Source organism: Orycteropus afer, unplaced genomic scaffold (genome assembly GCF_000298275.1).
Source record: "Orycteropus afer afer isolate SDZICR_OR568_19922 unplaced genomic scaffold, OryAfe1.0 scaffold00296, whole genome shotgun sequence".
NCBI lineage: Eukaryota > Metazoa > Chordata > Mammalia > Tubulidentata > Orycteropodidae > Orycteropus > Orycteropus afer.
Window position 1 is genome coordinate 1,509,675 of NW_006921883.1, and position 13,418 is coordinate 1,523,092.

The 13,418-nt window shown below is 38.0% G+C and overlaps 1 protein-coding gene across 1 annotated transcript in view; it reads left to right on the forward strand.

The window, feature by feature from the left end:
- Nucleotides 1–13,418, forward strand: part of ITGA2 (integrin subunit alpha 2) — a 155,527-nt gene that overhangs the window by 62,020 nt on the left and 80,089 nt on the right. The window contains exons 4-6 of the mRNA XM_007951539.1: nucleotides 7,575–7,689; nucleotides 8,086–8,213; nucleotides 10,925–11,073. Coding sequence (XP_007949730.1) covers nucleotides 7,575–7,689; nucleotides 8,086–8,213; nucleotides 10,925–11,073 — 392 coding nt within the window. The remainder of the gene's footprint in view (nucleotides 1–7,574; nucleotides 7,690–8,085; nucleotides 8,214–10,924; nucleotides 11,074–13,418) is intronic.

Consider the following 13,418-nt stretch of genomic DNA (forward strand, 5'->3'; position numbering starts at 1 on the left):
TTTGTGTTTCATGCAAATTCTTCTGCTAGTTGGGAGTTAGTCCACTTCTATATCCTTCCCTTCAAGGCTCAGGCATCCAGGATTATCTTCTGTGTCTGTGTTAAATGGTTTCCCTTTTCTTTGTTGAAGAGAGTCTGTGCAGTCTTTCTGCCTAGTCCACCATCTTACTGGAACTTCACCATTTGTGTTGTTGCAAAAAGGTTTTTGCAATGAATAAGTCATTGCTCTTGCAAAATTCTATCATGTGATCTTCAGTGTTATTTCTGTCACCGAGGGCAAATTTTCCAGCTACTGGTGATTCTTCTTTGTTTCCAACTTTTACATTCCAATCAACAGTGATAATCAGCGTATCTTGATTACATGTTTGGTCAATTTCAGACTGCAGAAATTGATAAAAATCTTCAATTTCCTCATCTTTGGCTTTGTTTGTGTGTAAATTTGAATAATAACAATATTATGTAGCCTTCTTTGTAGACATATAGATATTATCCCTTCACAGACAGCATTGTATTTCAGGATAGATCTTGAAACATTCTTTGTGATGATGAATGCCATGCCATTCCTCTTCAAACTGTCATTCTAGGCATAGTAGATCATATGGTTGTCTGATTCAAAATGGCCAAAGTGGGTCCATTTCACCTCACTAATACCCAGGATATCAATGTTTATGCACTCCATTTATCAAAACTTCCATTTTTCCTAGGTTCATATTTCGTACATTCTATGTTCTGATTATTAATGGATGTTTGCAGCTGTTTCTTCTCAATTTGAGTCATGCCACATTAGCACATGGAGATCTCAAAGTCTCTACTTTTATCCATATCATTAAAGTCAGCTTAATGATAAGGTTGTTAATGAGGAAGACTCATCAACAAACTGCAATATGCAGATGACACAACTTGGCTTGGTGAAAATGAGGATGACTTAAAGCACTTACTGATGAAGAATAAAGACTACACTCTGCAGTATGGATTACACCTCAATATAAAGAAAACAAAAATCCTCACACCTGGTCTAATAAACAGCTTCATGATGGATGGAGAAAAGATTGAAGTTGTCAAAGATTTCATATTACTTGATTCTACAATCAACACCAGTGGAAGCAGCAGTCAAGGCATCAGATGATGTATTGCATTGGGCAAATCTGCTGCAAAAGACCTCTTTCAAGTTGCTGAAGAGCCAAGATGTCTCCTTGAACACTAAGGTGTGCCTAACCCAAGTCATGGTATTTTCAATCCCCTTTTGTTCATGTGAGATCTAGACAATGAATAAGGAAGACCAAAGAAGAGTTGATGCTTTTGAGTTGTGGTATTGGGGAAGAATGCTAAGAGTACTGTTGTCTACTAAAAGGACTAAAAAGTCTGTCGTGGAGGAAGTGCAGCTAGACTGCTCCTAGGAAGCAAGAATAGCCAGACTTCATCTTACCTACTTTGGTCATGTTGTCAGAATAAACCATTCCCTGGAGAAGGATATCATGCTTGGTAAAGTGGAGGATCAGTGAAAAAGGGGAAAGCCCTCAAGGAGATGGATTGACATAGTGGCTCCAACAATGGGCTCAAATATAGCAAGGATTGTGAGGCTGGCACAGGATGGGGCAGTGTTTTGTTCTTCTGTACACAGGGTCACTATGAATCAGAGCCAACTCAACACCACCTTACAATAACAAGTCCTTATGTTTTCTTCTGTCTCATTTTGGCTAGTAATATTATTCATTTTCTTTGTGGTTACACTGAAATTAATTTTTATCTTTCTAAGTTTAAACAATCTGTTCTATATTGATATTGTCCTGACTTTATCTCCATTTGGAAGTTCTGGAATTACACCTTTCAGTCACTCTCTTTGCTTTGTAGTTGTTTTCTCTTACAGAATGACACCCCTGGTTTTCTATTTTCAGTCTTGTAATTTTATTTTAATTTTGAGAGTTCTTTTTCTGGATTGGTTTTTGGGTGATGTTATCATGTGTCTTAATCATAGTTTGTTGTCTTCTGGTGTTGGTTTTATGTCTGAAGAACTCCTTTACCATTTCTTGTACATGTTTGGTCTGTTTTTCACAGATTCTCTTTATTTCTTTTTACATGGAAGTATCCTTATTTCACCATTGTAATTGAGAGACAGTTTTGCTAGATAAGTAATTCTTGATTGAAAATTTTTTTTTTATTTCAGGATTATATATATATCATCTTATTGCCTTTTTGCTTGTATGGTTTCTGCTGAGATATCAGAGCTTAATCTTATTGGTTCACCTTGGTAGGTAAAATTTTTGTTTTCTCAAGCTACTCTCAAGATTCTTTCTTTGTCTTTAGTTTTTGAAAGTTTGGTTTTGATGTATATTGGTGATTTCTTTTGTGGTCTATCCTGTTTGGAGTTTATTGAGCTTTTGGCATGGATATTTTTTCATCTTTCATGATATTAGTGAAATTTTCTACAAGTAAGTCTTTGACAGTTTTCTCTGTACTTTTCTTTTCTTTTCTTTTTCCTTGCCTTCTCCTGTTCTGGAATTCCAAACACATGTAGATTATTTATCTTGATTTTATCCCTCATGATTCTTAGGCTTTCCTTATTTTTTTCTTTCTTTTTCTGATTTTTCTTCATACAAATTGATGTCAAAGGATTTGTTTTCTAGTTGGCTAATCCATTCTTCAGTCAGTGCATTTCTACTCTTTTGTCTTTCCAATATGTTATCTATTTCCACAATATTAGTGTTAAACTGGATTTCTAATTGCTATTTTCATATGATTTCTAATTGTCTATTTATTTCTAATTGTCTATTTATTTCATCATTTGTTTTTATATTGCTTTCTTGAATTCTTCTAGGGTATTGTCTGTTTCTTTCCTTGATTTTATTTGTGGTTTTCTTGAGTTCTTGGAAGGCTCTCTCTATTATTTTATTTCCTTATCAGGTAGTTACATTATCTATTCTTCCTCAGGGAGGGTTTGTAGTTCTTTATTTTGGTCACTTGCTTGCACTATATTGTCCTGTTTCTTTGTTTGAATTGAAGTTGTCTATTGTCTCTGAAGCATTTTGTAGTTGTTCTTATTTGCTGATTATGTATTGGTTTGTTTCACCTTGATTTTTTTATATTTATTTATGGGCTTTTTTTCCCCTCTTAATTGTGATTTGTGTGAAAGTTTACCAAGCAAATTTGTTTTCTATTCTACAATCGATATACATTCTATTTTGTGATGTTTACTGCAGTCCCCATACTGTAACAGCATTCATCCCACTCCCTCCCTACACCCACCCCTTCCCTTCTTTCTTTCTTCCTATCCATTTCCACCTTCCTAGTTCTATCCCTGAGCAAATGCTATCATCTTGTTTGATTGTTGTAATGAGTGCATATCCTCCTGATATTACTGTTCACATTATAGGTCTGTCAATCATTTGGCTGCCAGTTGATTCACAGGGATTGAATTCAGTTTCTAGTTCCTAGCTTGAAGGGTGTCTAAAGCCATAGTCCCAGGGGTACCACCAGTCATCATTAGACTGGTACACCTGGTCTTTTTTTTGTTTTATGATTTTGAGTCTGTTCCACATTTTCTCTTACTCTATCTGGGACCTCTTACTGTGATACCCTTCAGAGTGGTCAGGAGTTCTGGTCTCAGGGTCAAGAAGGCTGGGGTTCATGTGTACCATTAGTCCTATGGACTAATTTTTCTTGTGTCTTGATTTTCTTCACTCTTTGTTCCAGATGGAGAGAGACCAATAAATGCATCTTATATAGCCACTAGCTTTTTAGACCCCAGTCTTTAAAACATCAAAGCAGGGTGTAGAACATTGTCTTTGTGAACTATGTTATACCAATTCACCTTAGTGTCCCCTGAGACTATAATAGTATTACTTGGTTTTTATATGTCCAGGCAGGTGGGGCAGGCATGTTTCTTTGACTACTAGTTTGGGAGCACTTGGCTACTCTCTGCCTATCTCTGGGTGGGTGGAGTAACTGGTAGAAATATGGGCACAGGCCTCTGTTTGTTGGCCATGAAGAGAAGCTGAGGGTAGGAAGAGCAAGTAATGTCCACTATTTGTCATTGACCCATTGGTGCAGGAACAAGTGGTGGTGCTTGCTTATTGAAGTGGTAGATGGTAGATGTAGTGGGAATGGCTGGATAGGGAGTAATTAATGTCTGCCTCTCATTGGATGGATCAGGGAAAAAAAGAAGAAAAAAATTAAAAAAGGGGAGTGGATGAAAGAGGCATAAAAATAGAAGAAGAGGAAGAGGTAGAAATAAACAAATACAAAGGAAGAAAAAGTGGAAAAAAGAAAAGGGAAGAAGAGAAAAACAGGAGGTGGAAGGACTGGTGCAGTTATGGTTAGCTGGCAGCAGTGGCAATGGGGTTATGACACAATTCATGGAAGCCTGTTCCCTCAGAAACTGTGGGAGTGTGGCATGTGCAAGCACCTCTGACAGAGGAGGCCACAGTGACAAGCACCTTGTGTTTAGTGGGAAGAAGAACTGTCAATAATACAGGCACAGGGAGGTAGAGCCACAGACAGAGGCTCTGTCAGCTTGGGGCATGGTACAATGGGTGGCTTGGCTGCTAGTGTAAAGAGGTGATCCAAGGAGCTGGACAGGTCGTAAGGCAGCAAGGGGGCTGTGCCTAGCTCTAGCTTGGTGGGAGTGTGAAGGGTGTTACCCCTTGTCACCAAGAATGTGTGGTTAGGGAAGCAGTGAATGCTTCTTTGGTCACAATTTACTGCCGTGGACCTGGTACATTTCTAGTCACACACAGCCATTTATCCAGTTCTTGCTCTGACTCTTGGTTGAGGGGTCTCCAGGAATCCAGAGTCTCCAACTACTACTCCCCAGTCCTTCTGCTTTGTGAGGGCCCTCAGCCCAAAATCTAGTGTTTACTAATAGTGAGTTGTTTCATCTCCCTTTTCTTGCTCCCTCACTCTGTGGTTATATATGCCACTGGAAATGTCACTCGTTTCCTTGTACTTTCCTCTTCTAGATCCAGCACATATTCTGCCCATCTTGATTCCCTCTAGATCTGTCCACAATGCGTCTCTGTCTCCGTGTGGATTCCATGAAATCGGTTTGTCTTTGCCCGTGTATGATGACTTCTGTGTCTCTAAACAACCATGCTTTGCATGGCCCTGGCTTCTCTCTCCCCAGACCCTGTCTTCACTCTGTCTCCTTTTCTAGTCAGCACTGAGTCTAATTCTTTATCCTCTCATGTGATGCTCAAAGTTCCAGTATTATTGTCTCTATCTCTTTCACTCATTTTTTATGATTTTCTGTTGTGCAGGGATTGAGTAGAGTGTGTCACCAGGATGCCATCTTATCTCCAGCTCTGAAAGAGGAATTTCTGATAGATGATAAAATATGGAAGCTGATATAGAGAATTGATTAAAAAATTTTACTGTATGAAAAGTGAGAAGTATCACAAACCAAAAGTGTTTAAAGGCGGATAAAAACCGAAACTTGTGTGAAATTCCCATCAGCATATATAAGTATACTTTAGTTTTTGTGGTAGTTATGTTTGTGGCTGGGCCTGGTTGAGTGGCTGGGCAGCTGGTGGTAGTTATTCCCCATGATAAGACTGACAATCATCTCCATGGTGGGATTACCACAAGCAGCTGAGTAGCTGCTTTGGGTATGTGGTCTGCTTCCCATATATAAGAAGCAGCTTTGGGAATGGTCTCTAGCTTATGGCCTGCTTGGATCCTGCATGTAGCCATGTTGTTGTTCAGCAGCCTGCCATGATCTGCTGACCTGGGGACTTACAGTGGACTTAAATTAATGGCCTGCCGTGTGATTTGGTAACATTGGGACTGTGCCTTTTTACTTGTCAACCTTGGATTTGTAAGCCTCATTAGCCAGTAACTGTCTGAGTGAAGAAATGCCTCTAACTCCAGTGGGCAGGGAACAGGAGGCATAGCTGAAGTCCAAGGCTGAGGGGCTTTCACCCAGCCCTAGAGCCTGGCACTTTGAACTTGGACTTAAAGCCTCCAAACTGTAAGAGAATAAACTCCTTTTCTGGTATATTCCTGTCAGACCACCACTAGGTAACCAGAACAGTTATATAACCCAGTTAAAATTGTCTTTGAAAACTTAATTTAGCTTTGCTTTAGTTATATCTATAATATTAACATGCTAAATTTAAGACTGTGTGTATAACTGGATCATTAGAAAAATGTATGCAATTTTGAACAATGTCATTTAATTTTACTAAGAGATATTAGTGTTTAGATAAATCTGCTACCCCTAAATAAAATTGTGTGTTATTTCAGTGCATAATATTGTAATGAATTTTCATAGTTATGATTTTCCAAAGTCATTATTAATGGGATTACTTTGCTCTGTTTGCTTGCTTGTTTTTAGAGTTGTGTAAATGCAGTATGAGAAAGATACTGAGATTTGGGGATCATAAAATGTGCCTCAAAAATTTTAATCTATAACTCTAGATAAAGTAAAACACGATTGCAAGAGCATTTGAGAAATTAATTTCAGGGTCAATATAGCTAGCAAAGGAGTTGGGGGAAAGACAGAGAAAAAGAGAAGAAAGGAAGAGAAATCAATCCAAGTTTGCCTGTACATACCAAAAAGGTCAAAATTTTAAGAATTATGTGCAAAAGATGGATAATCAACATATTTTTAAAAACCTTCTTAAATTCTGGGCTTAAAACAGGAATGTAGTTCTGGCATTAACAATTGGCATATCCTAATTTCCACTTCTAAATGCTGTTTTTCATTACTTAAAAAAAATAACTTTATGCATTATCTGTCAAGGTGTTTAAAAAAAAAAAAAAAAAACCTACAATAAACAACTTAGAGGGGATATGAGAATCAAAAATTGATTTATTTACTAAACTGCCCAATGCCATCAAAACTAGATTTCCCCTAACAAATCGGCAAAATGAACCAATTTTATAGGAAGAAAAACTATGGCTGCCCATTGAGCCTGAAATATGAGAACAGCTTTTCCCTTGAGCTACCAACAGTCAAACTGGGTCAGATTTTTTTTTTCTTAATTCTTGCATTTGCTTCTTATGAGTCTATATCTTTCTGTTCAGTTTAGTAATTGATCCACAGCTTTACTCTAGAGTGCAGTTCTCTTTGATATTCTTCTCCTTTTCTACATAGTGATTTTAATGTTATTTAATCTAGTCTTTCCCACATTTTACAAGGATTAAATTAGGAATTCTTGGCATTTAAGGCTCCTGCAATAATTATAGAGCAGTTATTATTTATCCATGGAGCCCCTGATTAAATGCTCAGCTACTAACTGCAAGGTCAGCTGTTTGAACGCACCAGCCACTCTGCAGGAGAAAGATGTGGCAATCTGTTTCCATATAGATATATACCTTGTAAATTTGCACCCAAAGCACTATTTAAAAAAAATAAAAAATGTATACCATCAGAAACCCTATGGGGGTAGTTGTACTCTCTCCTACAGGGTTACCATGAATCAGAATCAACTCAACAGCAGCATTTGTAACTTGGTTTCAAGAGTTGATACAATTCCTAACATTTTACAAAGGAATAGAAAATGATTTCTGAGTTTCACAAATGAAGAGGTAGAGGCCTAGCATTTTCATTGTGTTTCTCTTGTTCTCATCTCTTTGAAGACATGTGGTCCGCTGTGGGCACAGCAGTGTGGAAATCAGTATTACACCACTGGAGTTTGTTCTGAGGTCAGTCCCGATTTTCAGCACTTGGCCAGCTTTTCACCTGCAGTTCAGAGTAAGTAACGGATACACAGAGGGTCTGAGTAATGTCTTATAGTTAAAAGGAGGGGGAAACATTATTACATATCCAACTTCTCAACTCCATTTTACTGGAAGTCTCATTTTTATACGGTCATGAAGTTTGACTTGGAGTCCTGGGTGGTACAAAGGGTTAAGTGTACAACTGCTAATAGAAAGGTTGGCAGTATGGTTCATCCAGTGGTAACTCGAAAGAAAGGCTTGGTGAGCTACTTCTGAGAAATCGGTCATTGAACATCCTTCAGAGTACGGTTCTACTCTGACACACATGAGGTCACATTGAGTTAGAATCAACAAGAGCAACTCGTTTAGTTTGGTTTAAAGTTGGACTTACCTATGGAAATCTCTCTCTCTCTCATCTTTTCCTATGTAGCCTGTCCTTCCCTCATAGATGTTGTGGTTGTATGTGATGAATCCAACAGTATTTATCCATGGGATGCAGTCAAGAATTTTTTAGAAAAATTTGTACAAGGCTTGGATATAGGCCCCACAAAGACACAGGTATGGATATCAATAATGTATACACTACTTCACGACTGTTATTCTGAGAAACTATTATTACATTTGAAGTCTTAATTTTTATGTGTATCAAATCTCAATATTAATTCCATTGAAGGGAAACTTGTAAGTTGATTGAAACGTCTACATATGACTTTGCCCAATGCTGGTCTTTTGAGCTTGGATTTCTATTTCTGACATAGCCATCAAGGACATGGGATATGACACCTTAATTTTCTTTTAATTGCTGATTTTCCTCCTCTAGCCCATGAAAATATCAATACATTTTAAAATTCAATATATATATTTTCTTTATGTCCATTTGTACTAATAATGAATTCCTTTTGTTTACTCCTTGCTGGTAAAAATATTGTACTTCGGTTATGAGATTTTTATAAATAAGTCCATATGTGTGTTGTTGTTGTTGTTATGTGCCGTCGAGTCGGACCCGACTCATAGCGACCCCTCCTTAGGTTTCTGAAGCAGTATCACTACCGAAGTAGATTGCCCAACCTTCCTTCCAAGGTGTGGCTGGTGGGTTTGAACTGCCAGCCTTCTGGCTAGCAGTGTCAATATACCATTTATTATTTTATAGTCTTCTATCATATTCTATTCTAGCTGCTATGTCTTTTCAATAATTTTGTATGGCTCCCTATATTTGAAGAAGTCTTTAATCTACTTTTATACCTTCTTGAAGTAAGCAACCACAACACAGGAGCAAATGCTTCATGCTTCTGTAAGAAGACTGCATTTTGTTGCTGTGGCTATTAGGTGCCAGTGGGCTGGTTCTGACTCACAGCGACCCTATGTACAGCAGAGTAAACACTGCTCTGTCCTGCACCACCCTCACAGTTGTTGCTGTGCTTGAGCCCACTATGTCAGTCAGCCCATTTTGTTGAGGATTTTCCCTTTATCGCTGACCCTCTGCTTTACTGAATAGCATATGTTAAAAATTTTGTTTCTTTGTTTTATCCTTTTTGATTGTACCTGCCATTTCATGCATCATTCTGGTTGTAGTATATTGCGCCAATACCAAAAGAGACCAGTTCCCAGAGTTCCCAGTTTATGTTCCGAATTACAGCTGATGCTTCAACATCCAATGTACAGTCAGTTGTCATTGTTGGACAGTTTTTCCCTAAATGCTTTGTAGTTGCCTATATTGGCATTTGCTTTTCCACTTTCTTATACAGTATTATAAAATATTGTTCATTTTTTTCCAATTGACATTGCTTTTCAATACCAAGAGGACATTAATGTTCACTTAAACTTTGAAAGTTTCACTATGGGCTTTTAAGAGAAAATTTGGTTAAATAAGAGGGGGCCTAACACTGATTTCTGAAGAGCACCAAGGTTAAAGGCCCCTCGTGAGAGAAGTTCTCATATGTACCTGCTTCTCTGTAAATGGTCTGCTCCCATAATGTAACTTATTTGATTTAATAATCTCTGATATGGAATGTATACCTTCCTGTTCTGTGTGACATTACTCCAATGTATCTTATTCCTCTCTAAAGTGGTTAAACTCAGTGTCTTTTCTTACAACCTAAATTTAACCTCTTTGTAAGTCTCAATACACTGTGTTTGTGTAAGTCATCTTTCAGCCTTCCCATTTTCTCACACAAAAGTTCTGTGCCATGGAAGTTACTACAATCTTCCCATCATTAGACATTGAAATGTTCAGGGTAACTTTGGACCTTTTCCTCCCTCTCAAGTCTCAGGTCCTATCCTAAAAAGAGGGGCTCAGAAATATATTTACTGCCCTCTTCTCAGTTCCTAGCTAACTGCTTACCTTAAAAAAAAAAAAAAAAAAATTGAACTCAGAAATCCAGGCCTTGCCCTATCCATCTTTCTGACACACTGACCCCTGTTTCAGAGATGCTCGTACCACTGATGTCTTATTACCATTACCTCTTCTGGAAACACCATTTCCTAGGCTGAGAGAATGATTTCAGTGCCTGAGAATGCTGACATTAACAGAAGGCTATGACCTTATAAAGATCTGCTGTTTGAATGAAGTTTTCTTTTTCCTTGGCAACTTAAAGCTTCCCTTCTTGATCTAAAAGTATTAGAAAATGTCTTCAGGCATCTTCTTGAGAAGTCATTCTGTCTCTCAAATAAGACTTTCTCTCTAAGGCACATTCTCTGAAAGCCAGAAATGCTCTAGCCTACATTCGCAAATAGCAACTTTCCTCCAGAGGTACTGAAACCCGTAATTAGAGGACATCCAGCACTACAATTAGGTCTAAATTTGTTGCATTATTAGGAGCATATTGATTTTTCTCATATTCAGCTTGACTCTTTAATTTATTATGTAATTATACTCATTACCTACCATCCCTGACTGCTTGTAATTGTTTAGAAGCTTATATTCACTTTTAAGAAAAATTATTTATGTCATTTTAATCTTCTTGTTATGAACCTTGTTTTAATATCCATTCATATTAAAATAGAGCATATCTTAAAAGTGTATAATTATTAATCTTGAGGAGCAAAATGTAAGCCTTCCTTTGCAATGAATACTGCTGTTGTATACTAATGCCTCTAACAAAGAAGCAGCTAGTTCATGGAAAGAAAAATAACTCTTCTTAAGAACAAAATTGAAAGTAATTCTCTTCAGCTATCATGCCAATGTACTCTTGATTTTTTATTATATTGGTTACATTTAAATCATTTATAACTTAATGACATCCCAGTAATAAATTCTTGGTTTTTTGAAGGTGGGGTTAATTCAATATGGCAATGATCCAAGAGTTGTATTTAACTTGAATACTTATAAAACCAAAGCTGAAATGATTGAAGCAACATCCCGCACGTACCAACATGGTGGGACACTCACAAATACATTCAAAGCAATACAATATGCAAGGTAAGTGGTAATGCTAATAGGCCAATACCGTGATGAGATTAAATTAAAAAAAATTAAAAACTCAGTGCCAACTCATAGCAACTCGAATTGGGTTTCCAGGTCTGTAAATCTTTACAGAAGCAGACTGCCTCATCTTCCTTTCACAGAGCAGCTGGTGGATTTGAACCACTGACCTTTTGGTTAACAGCCAACTGCCTTAACCACTACACCACCAGAGTTCCAATTGTGATAAGATAGAAGAACTTATGTGTAAGTAAAAGGAGAGAAAAGACAAATAAAAATAATATAACTGATGCTTATACTCAAATCAGAACAAATAAAGAAAGCCTGAGCATTATATGACTTGAACACTTTGGGAAGGCAGTTTGGAAACGTAAATTAAAAAATCTTGGATTTCTAGGATCTTTTAAGATACATGATTTTTCTAATATTTTACATTAAGTAAATGAAGTTAGAAGAGCTTAGGTTAACACAGTGTTGTTATGTGCCATTGAGTTGGCCCTGACTGATAGTGACCCCTCCTTGAGTTTCCAAGGCAGTATCACTATGGAAGTAGATTGCCCAACCTTCCTTCGGAGGAGTGGCTGGTGGGTTTGAACCACCAGCCTTCTGGTTACCAGTCAAATGCCTTAGGCACTATGCTACCAGAGGTCCCTAGGTTAACACAGTAGGAAAAGGAATTATCTATAATGACATGTTAATATCTATCATGGCTACATGCTTGGTAGGGTGGAGGGTCGACGAAAGAGAGGGAGGCTTTCAAGGAGATGGATTGATACGGTGGCTGCAATGATGGGCTCAAGTATAGCAGGGATTGTGGGGCTGGCGCGGGATCGGGCAGTGTTTCGTTCTGCTGTGCATGGGGTTGCTATGAGTCGGAAACGACTCGACGGCACTTAACAACAACAACAGCAACAACAATCATGGCTACAAACAACTTGAGCTAATGAAGCACTTCATGTGAACTGCCAAGGACCGCGGTACCATAACACTAATAATGTGGGTCTGAATTGAAGTTCCAGGGGTTTACCATACTTACTACAATCTTTGGGGAGTGTGGATTTTATGACTATATAGCCCTGCTGTAATTCTTTACCCAGTTTCTCCATTTTCTTTATTGCACTGACCTTCATCTTCATTCTGCTTTAACCAGTTACCTTCTAAAAAATGCTGATCACTCTCCTGTTGTTAGAAAATAATGAGAACAGTAAGCTCATCTTTTCTTAAACATATTCTTGCAGTTTTTCATCTTACTGTGTGTTCCTTCTTTCCACTACTATAATTCCTTAAAAGAAGTGTTTATACTCCTTCCACTTACTCGAAACATATGGCAATGCCACTTAAAATGTCCTGTTAGAGATAAACATGGCCCTCTTAACCACCCAACTTTATGGTCCTGTCATCTTGTCCTCTAGCTTTTCTGAAGATTTGATGATGATGAATACAGTGCTCTTCCCAAACCAGGTGTCATGACACTGAAAACTTCTGGAATCAGTGCCAACTCCTTGTCCACAATTTTTGCCTCTTCACTGGCTCCTCTTCATATATTTTCTTCACTAAACGGAGTACTTCCCAAACATCTGTCTCAGCCCTCTTTTCTTTGTAGGCCTTCTCTCTTAGGAATTATATCCACTCTCATAGCATTAACTATTACCCCATGAGGGTTACCCTGTAGCTCTGTCATCAACCTGAATGCACTCCCAAAAGCTACACAGGCATCTAGCTGATTCATAAAGATGAACGTCTTTATTTAGAATATTGCCTCACTTATCAAAGTCAATATACCCCAAACTGGCCTTAATTCTTTTTCCTACCCCTCCTCATGAGTTTGCCATTTTGATTCATGCTATGCTTTGCTACCTCAGTCATGCAGACTGAAAATTGGATGATTTTCTTTATTCCTTCTTAGATCACACATCTGGTCAGCCACCACATCCTGACATTTCTATTTCTGTCATTCCTCTTATAGCTGCCCCTTCTTTTCTTCTGCATGTATTTTAGTTGCCTCTTCTATTACTAACTGATGATTCTCTCAGCATATGTCTCAATAACAGATTATTCGTGAGACAGGCTGTGATGATTTGATTAATCCACATTGTCCCTGTTTCAAGCCAGGCCAACATATAGCTGCTGGCCAGTCAATAGTTCACTGCAATTGGATAAAGTGCCCTTTCTTGGTCTAGTAAACTGGACTCAGGGAAAGGTTAAGTTGAGAGGGAAAATAGCTTCCCAGTTGTTAGAAATTGCTGAGGCCTCATCTCGATAAAGAATATGACTATGGCATTGTTTTCTCCTAGAAGGAGATTGGCAAGCTTTCTTTTCCAGGGTAAAGGTCACTGTTTTGG